General features: G+C 65.6%; 1 protein-coding gene across 3 annotated transcripts in view; it reads left to right on the top strand.

Moving 5' to 3' along the window:
* PEPD (peptidase D) overlaps positions 1-7,943 on the top strand; it is a 113,420-nt gene that overhangs the window by 104,036 nt on the left and 1,441 nt on the right. For all 3 annotated transcript variants that reach the window (XM_040633710.1, XM_040633709.1, XM_040633711.1), the window contains one exon: positions 4,622-4,806. In XM_040633710.1, the coding sequence (XP_040489644.1) occupies positions 4,622-4,806 (185 nt within the window). The remainder of the gene's footprint in view (positions 1-4,621; positions 4,807-7,943) is intronic.

Below are 7,943 nucleotides of genomic sequence, written 5' to 3'. Positions count from 1 at the left end.
CCCCCCCCCCCCGGGGCACCACATAGGGCGTGCAGACTGCTCCTGGGCTGCAGAAGCCGTGGAGTCTCTGTGCAAACGACCCCACCTCGTTCCACACCTGTGCAGGTGTGCGCAGCTCCCCTCCCCCACTCCCTGCTCTGCTGCGGTCAGGGTCCCGGCCTCTGCATGGAGGGGAGGCACAGCCAATGCGAAGTGAGGAGCAGGCAGGACAAGGGCCCCCCCCGGAGCCGCGCGGGGCCCCCCTGGCCCGGCATGTATCTGCTATAGCCTGTGGTTGGGGTGCCTCTGGCAGCTCTGCCTCCCTGCGGGGCAGGGACGGGGGAAGGGGCTCGAGTTGCAGGACTCCCCTCGGACCTCATCTTTGAAATGGCGAGGCGTGCAGGGGTGCCGCAGATGGAGCTGCGGGGACATCGCCACGCAGACCGTGGGCTTCCTCTGTGGCAGGAGTCAGGGCAGGGAGGGCTGTCTGGTGAGGGCCCCGTGTGGCCCTGCTGTCCTGAGAGGCCCCCCTGCTGGCTGTAGGATGGTGGGCAAGTTCCCACCCTCCCTGGCCTCCTTTACTCCCTCGTGCTCTTTGCAGGCGGGAAGGGGTGGGGGGTGTTGCTTGCAGAGGCTTCAGGAGCCGCCACGCTCCACTCAGCATGGAGGCGCCTGCAGGCCGGGCGCACACTGCCCCCTGCCCTTCCTGCAGGGTGAATGGGTCCCCGGAGGTCCTGGCAGCAGACGGGTCTTGGGGAGGGTGGGCCTGAGGCCCTCAACCCCGCGCCAGCTTGGCCTACCAGACGGCTCCCTGCAGCCCACGGGGCCTGCCCTGGGACCCGGCCCTGCGCCTTGTTTGCGGCACCCCCAGGGCCTGGCGCACACAGCATCTCCTGAGGGCCGTTGTCTTTGGATGAAGTGAGCTCTTTGTCTGGAAGTAGCCGGGAGGATTCAGCTCTCCGGGCCCTCCTGGCTGAGCTCGGGCCCCAAGCCCCTGGGGTTGCCGCGCTCTGGGCAGGAGGCCTCGGGCTGTGAGTGGTGCTGCTGAGGCCCCAAGGAGCCAGCCTGGGCCCGGGCCCCGTCGGGGGAAGGTGTGGCCTGAGAGGCGTCAGGTGGGCACAGAAGACCAGCCTATGACACATGCTGGGGCCCGGGCACCAGGGCTCTGGGCCCTTGGAGCCCACAGCCAGGTGGTGGGGCACAAACCCAGATGCTGGCCTAGCACCCTGGGATCTGAGTGCACAGAGGACCCAGGCCCATGAGGTCACAGCACTGGCTGCAGGAGGGCCACGAGAGAGGCTGGGGCTCCTCCTCAGGCCACACAGTTGTCAGGCGTGGAGAGGAACATGGGTCCCTCCTCTCAGGGCTCAGAGGCTTTGACCAGGCCACGGCAGGCATGTCCACCACCATCCTCTGGCGGGAAGAGCTCTGATAGCACAGGCAGTCCGGGAGGGCTTCCTGGAGAAAGCCTTAACAGAGGCCCACAGGAAGAATGGGAGTGAGTGTGGGAAGGTGGGGGGCTTTGGAGAGGTGGCCCCAGCTAAGGGGCCAGCAGGTGGAAGGCTCAGGGAGGTGCCAACACCACCGGGGCCGCAGGCCCAGGGACGGGTGAACAGGAGGCTAGACTGAGGAACTTGGGGCTCTGTCCTCAGGGAAGGGACCAGCCTTGTCTGACCCATGTTCTAAAGAGAGTGGCCCATTGGCCCGGCCTCGTGCAGGATGCAGGGGGAATGAGGCATTGCAGGAAAGCTGCAGGAGGCCAGGAGAGGTCAGGGGCCAGGTTCAGGAAATGTCCAGGGAAAAGAGGACATGCTTCAGCGCTTGCTGGAGGTGGGAGGGCAGGCAGGGCTGATGATGCCCAGTTTGCAGTGTGCTCCCCAGTGTGGTGTCCGTCCCCAGTACGAGCAGGCTGAGGGGACCCCTGGGCCTTCGGGCTGGCTGGCCGCTGGGCCTCGAGGTGCCGGTGGGCTGAGCTTGTGGGGGAGCCGCTGGAGTCCCCTGGTTCGCATCCACTCCTCCAGCCCAGCCCAAGGACAGCAACCTTCACACACTTTGGGGCCCCTGCCCTGGCCCAGGGTGTCGTAACCACCATCCGGGCCAAACACTGGGGCCAAGTTGCTGGAGGTTGAATCACTGTCACAACCCTAACCGCACACAGGCAGCAGCCCACTGCCAGCCACGAGAGCGTGTGCAAGGCCGGCCCCGAGGAGCGCAGGCGAGGAGGACTAGAGGCGCCGTGGGGACCGCCTAGGCCCTCGCGTCCGGCCCCAGGAGGACAGGAGAGGAGCCGAGCTGCCAGCACAGAGCATGATTTATACCTGACTCCCCCTCTGCCGAGGCCGCAGCCCACTTGGAAGTCAGCCGGGCTTGACGTCAGGCTGCTTCCTGGGGCTCCCCTTTGGTCACCGGAAAAGGCCCCTGCCCAAGAGAAGTGGAGTCGCTGTGGCTTCGGGGGGTCAGCCACGGCTAGGCCAGGCCCGGGGTGCCCAGGGGAGGCAGCGGCTCTCTGGTCCAGAGACAGGAGAAGCAAGCAGGCAGGCCCGGCAAGGGGACAAGGTGCAGGGAGGGGCATAACTGGGACCAGGGGGGAGAGTGTGCTGGGGAAGGTCTCTCCAGGCTGGGCCCTGGGGATTGAGGAGTTGCAGGCAGTGGGGCTGACTCAGAGAGGCCTCCGTGTGCATCTGTGACAGGTGGCCTGGCCTGGAGACAGCGAGGTAGAGCAGGTTGGCCTCAGGGAGGAACGGGGACACAAAGCTCCGGCTGGTGCCCCAGGAGCACAGTGAACATCAAGGGTTGAACCGGGGTCTGGCTGGGCCACCGACAGTTTTGGGGGGATACTGACCCGGTCTCCCGGTCGATGCCAGAGCCTCAGCGGCCGGCTGTCTAGGGCCAGCGTCGCAACCCTGTGTGACAGAAGGAGGCATCTGAGGCTCACGGAGGCAGGCGAGCAGCTGAGCTGGGATCTGTTGCCCAGCTCCGCCCACCTGGCTCCGCCTCCAGGACTTCGAACCGGGCCCTCCCCCGAGTGCCGCGGGTAAAGCCAGAGCCCGGGATGCCACCTTCACCGTGGGGCTTTGTGGGTCTTGGCAGGTAGAGCAGAACAGGGCTGGCCTCGGGAGCTGGACTCCAAGGAGGCTCCCTGTCTCTAGAGATGGATCTTCTCCCCTCAGCCTCCCTGCGAATGGGCCAGGGTGCAGCCCTAGCCTCCCGCTCAGAGCCTAGACCCTGGCAATCCTGGAGGCTGAGTCAGCCCTGTGTCTCCAGCGAGTCCAAGACCCCGACTGTGGGGCCTCTGCCCTGGTGGAGAAGGGGGCGCACCTGGAGGCCAGACACACCCAGCACATGTCCGAGGGGCGATGCCCCATGTCGCAGAGTGGGCCGTCATCTCTCCCCCTGGATGGAGCCCTTGGACTGACCCCTGCCAGCCACAGAGGTTCCGAGCCCTGAGCCCAGCCCTTGCCAGCACAGGGTCCATGCAGGCCCGCGATGGTGCGGGATGCCAGGGCGCTCTCTGCCGCAGCCGTCATCAGTCATGCTGGATGTGGGGGGACGTGGAGGGCAGGGCATCGTGGGGCTGCATCTTGGGAGCCAGGGTCGCCCCCCACGTGGAGGGGGCCACAAGGGCCGGCACTGGCCACCTCTCTGGCTAGAGCACTGCACAATGGTGCATGCCCCCACCCTGTCTGCCTGGCCCTGGGGCCTCAGCCACCACGTGGCCCACTGGCCTCAGCCACTATGTGGCCTTCCCCAAACCGGTGGGGTGGGGTGGGGTGGGGTGGGGCCGGGTGGGGCCGGCTGGGGACCTTCGCCGGCCGGATCCTTTTCTGGTGCTTAGGTGGAGGGAGGGCCCAGTGCGGTGGAGCGAGGCTGAAGGTGGGGACTCAGCAGCCCCGTGGGCGGGGCCAGCGTGCCCTGGCAACAGCCAGCCGAGGCTCTGGGCGGATGGCTGCCTGAGAGCCCTGGGCGGAGCCCCAGAGCTTGCTCACCCCGAAACTCAGTGCCTGGGGACGTGCTCTCCATGGTGACCTTTGCCTCAGACACATGGGGCAAAGATGAGTTTGATCAGCAGTCTGGGGCCTGGATGTCTGGGCTGCCATGGAGATGGTCCGCCCCTGCTTGTAGCGGGTGGGGCCGCAGACCCCTGCCAGCCAGGCCACGAGGCCGTGCCAGGTGCGCCTTCAACCCGAAAACCTCCGCTCCCCACAGGGGCTCCAAGGGTGATTCAGCCGCACTTAGGGGTGTGCAGGGATTGGTCTGGGGCTCACTGAGGCTGCCCCTCATCTGCTGGGGACAGACGCTTTCCTCCTCCTGATGCTCAGGGATCTTCCCGGGCTCCCCTGGCCCCAGAAGGCCCGCACTGGCTGAGGGCGGACATGTCGTGGGCTGGGCCCCTGGCTGTGGGTGACAGGAGCCTATCCCTGAGAGCACGATGGGGAGAGAGGAAGGGTCTTGAGGTCCCAAGTTACTGCAGGGAAAGCCCGGCCTGGAGAGCTGGCCCGGGCATGGCACCCTCACCACCTGGTACTGGCCCTCCCACCTCAGCCCGTGCAAGGGCTTTGTGGGTCCCCCAAACCTTCCTTCGGGGAGCCCCAGCCAGACAGCCAGTCTCCACAGCTCATTACAGCCTCCTTTGGAGCCACAGGGGTCTGGTGGCCTGACATGCACCGCCTGGCTGACCGCATCCACCTGGAGGAGCTGGCCCGCATCGGCGTCCTGAGCGGTAGCATTGATGCCATGGTCCAGGCCCACCTGGGAGCCGTGTTCATGCCTCACGGGCTCGGCCACTTCCTGGGCATTGATGTGCACGACGTGGGAGGCTACCCCGAGGTCAGTGTGGACACGTCAACATGAGTGGCTCTCCCCAGGGCGGGGCGGGGCTCTGGGAGACAGCTGGGGTGTTAGTAGGCAAGAGGAGGAGGATGGGGTCCCACGGGGCCCCCCACCCCTCCTCCCCCTGCACCCATTGGTTGGGCCTGGCCGTGGGCCGCTGTGGGGTTCGGGAGGGGGGTTCCCTGGAGTGAACCTCCTCCGGTGGCCCCTGCCTCAGGGCCTGGTGGCAGATGTGTGTGCTCTGCCTGGTGAGCCCGGGCTGTGCACTGGGGGGAGCCCCTGGCCTGCGGAGTGGTAGCTCTCTGGTCAGTGCGCAGTTCCCACAGAGCAGTGGGAACCCCAAAGCTGGGTCTCAGTGTTGGGACTGGCACCGCAGCCATCGTGTCCTCCTGCCTCTGCTTCATGCAGGCCGGGGCGGCGAGGCACTGCCATAAGGTGGCTGACCCGGGTCCTCCTGGGACTGGCAGAGCCCAGCGCCCCTCACAGGCCCAGCAGCAGCCCCAGCCCCCAGGCCAGCTCGCCCCCGTGGCCTCCTCATCTGCAGCCCCTCCAGGCACCCTTAGCAGGGGAGGGAGGCTTCTGTGGGCATTTCCAGACGGGGCTTTCCCCTCCCCTTCCTACCCACCGATTCTCGAAAGGACCACCCAGAGGCCGCTTGCAGGCAGCCTTGGGGAGGCCCTGCCCGGCAGGTGGCTGCAGCCTTTCCGGGCCCCGGGTGGGTGGGGGTGAGCCCGGCCCTGCCGCCTGGCCTGGCGCCCAAGGTGCAGGGGGCTGATTATGCAATCAGCGCACGCCCTGGGGCCCCCCAGCCAGTTAGCCAAGACTAGGCTTGGCCTGTTGGCTGCAGGGTATTTTGAAAGCACGAAGAATGATTTTTGGGGGGGAAAAATTGCTCAAGAGAAGCATTATTATTCAATTATTTTTTTCCTCAAGTGTAAACAGTTAAATTTGGAGAAACAAAATCAGTTTTAATTTCCTAATTTCTATCCATCACATCGTGTGCAGGGAGCCAAGAGCAGGGCCTTCCAGACATTGTTAACTGAGGCTCGTTATTCATTAGTCGCCAGAGCGCTTTTTTTCCACCAGAGAAAATTGGCAGCAAACTGTTTTATCTTTTCCAGTAAGCAGCCCTTTGTGCTCACAGAGTCTATTCTTTTGACAGATAAACATTGTAGAAAAAATATGGCTTTTCCTATAAAAGTCGTTTGTTTTATTTCAGGCCTACAGACACATCTGGGTCTCCTCTGCTCAGAGCCCAGTAAAAGTGGAGGCCCCGTCCAGCCCGCTGCCCTGGTGGAAGCTGGTGTGGACCCGGCATGGGCAGGGGGCCCCCAGGCCACATGCCCTGACTCCCAACAGGGCTTAGGTCCCCGGGGCTGGAGGGACAGAGGGGCTCGGCCTCTCCCCTTGGGGGGGTCTGCTCTCCACTGCCCAGTGCCCGTGCTTCGCCCAGCCCTGCTCGGGCGGCGTTGGTGGTGGGGGACTCCTGGGAGCTAATGCTCTGAAGGGATAAAGGTCGGTGGGCTGCGGCAGGCCTACTGTCCTGCCCCTAGTACCCCTTCCACTCTCCCCTCACCCACACCTGGAGGAGTGGTCCTGAAGTTTTCCGGAGGCTTGTCTCTATACAGTCCTGAGCAGACCAGCCTCCCTCGGGCACGCCCGTGGGGCAGCCCGGCGTGGGCCCACAGTCTGAGCGGGAACGGGGAGACCTGACCCTACCAGTTTGCTGCCTCTGCTGGGCCCCTGGCTTTGACAACCTTGAGTGGAGGGAAAGGGACAGGCATCTAGCTGGTAGCACGTGGGCAAGGGACAGGGGCAGGCACAGACTTGAGAGGGCAGAAGACCACTGGCCGGACCCACAAGCACCTCTCATCCGAGTCGGGGACACGTCCCCTGCCCTCCTGCCTAGCCCCTCCAGGCAGAAGGTGTCACGGGGTCGGGTGCCACTCCAGATGGCCATCTGTGCCCAGAGCGCAAGCCATCAGGGGTCACGGTGCCTTGGTGTCCCGTCCTCACCTCCGCCCTGGCCTGGCTCATGCCAGGTCAGGGTGGCTGTGCACGAGTTTTCTCTGCGTGCCCTGCTGTCCCCACCCTCATGGAATCCTAGTCACAGGCTTCCCTGCTGTGCCCAGCTGTGGAGGCCGAGCCAGCCTGTTTGTGGTTACCTTACATGAACCACTAATTGAAGTCTGATGTTCTTGGCCCCCAAACAGTCAGAAATGACAGCTCCATCTCCAGCAGCTGGGCTTCCAGGGGAGAGCTGCGAGCGGGACAGGGCCGGCTCAGAGCCTAGCCAGATGCCTGCTCGCTGCCCACTCGCTCCCGGGCCTGGGCCGGGGGCCTCAGGGACCCAGGGAGACAGGTGTTGGCAATGCCCATGTGACTTGAGGGGCCCAGGCCAGGTGTGCATTTGGGGAGAGAGGGTGCCTCTGCGGGGGGCAGCTGTCACTGCCGCTCACTTTTTCAAGGGCAGGAGCCACTCCCCGGGGCTTGGCTGAGGGCCCCAGGCGGGCGCCGACCCCCACGTGTGCTCCTCTGAGGCCATGCTCCCAGGCCACACACACGGGCTCCACGTGCGTCCGTGCGTGTGCACAGCACTGGCGCTGGCAGGCCGGTCCTGGGGACAACACCTGTCCCTCCTCCTGGAAGGCCCTACGGAAAACCTGGGTCTCGGCCTGGGGGAGCGGGGCCCAGCACATCTAGGGCCAGTTTCCACTCAAGCTGCCTGGAAGAAGCGATGCAGCCCGGGAAGCCTCCTTAAGAGCTTTTTTGGCTTCCCGAGTTGGGATTCTGCCGGCCGGCCGGCGGGGCCAGGGCCTGGGGGAGGGCGGCCGGCTCCGGCAGCTCGCCCCGCGTGTGTGCGCATAGGTGTCCGCAGGGCTCCCGCAGGCGGTGCTGGGGTTAACAAGGGGCTGGAACCAGCCGAGTCTGGGGGTGTCTGCTGAGAGTGGAGGGTCTCAACCCAAGCGCCCGTGGCCACAAAGCCTCCCTGGCAGCCCCAGCAAGAGCAGCCCCCACCCCCACCCCCGGGGCCAGCACCAGGCCTCTGGCCTGAGCAGCACCCGCCCGGTCAGGGAAGGCTCTGCGGCCATCTGGCTGCCACCGCGGCAGATCCCCCCCCCCCCCCCCCCCCC

The sequence above is a fragment of the Ursus maritimus genome, unplaced genomic scaffold (assembly GCF_017311325.1).
Source record: "Ursus maritimus isolate PB19 unplaced genomic scaffold, ASM1731132v1 scaffold_19, whole genome shotgun sequence".
NCBI classification, from domain to species: domain Eukaryota; kingdom Metazoa; phylum Chordata; class Mammalia; order Carnivora; family Ursidae; genus Ursus; species Ursus maritimus.
This window is presented reverse-complemented; position numbering and strand designations above follow the sequence as displayed.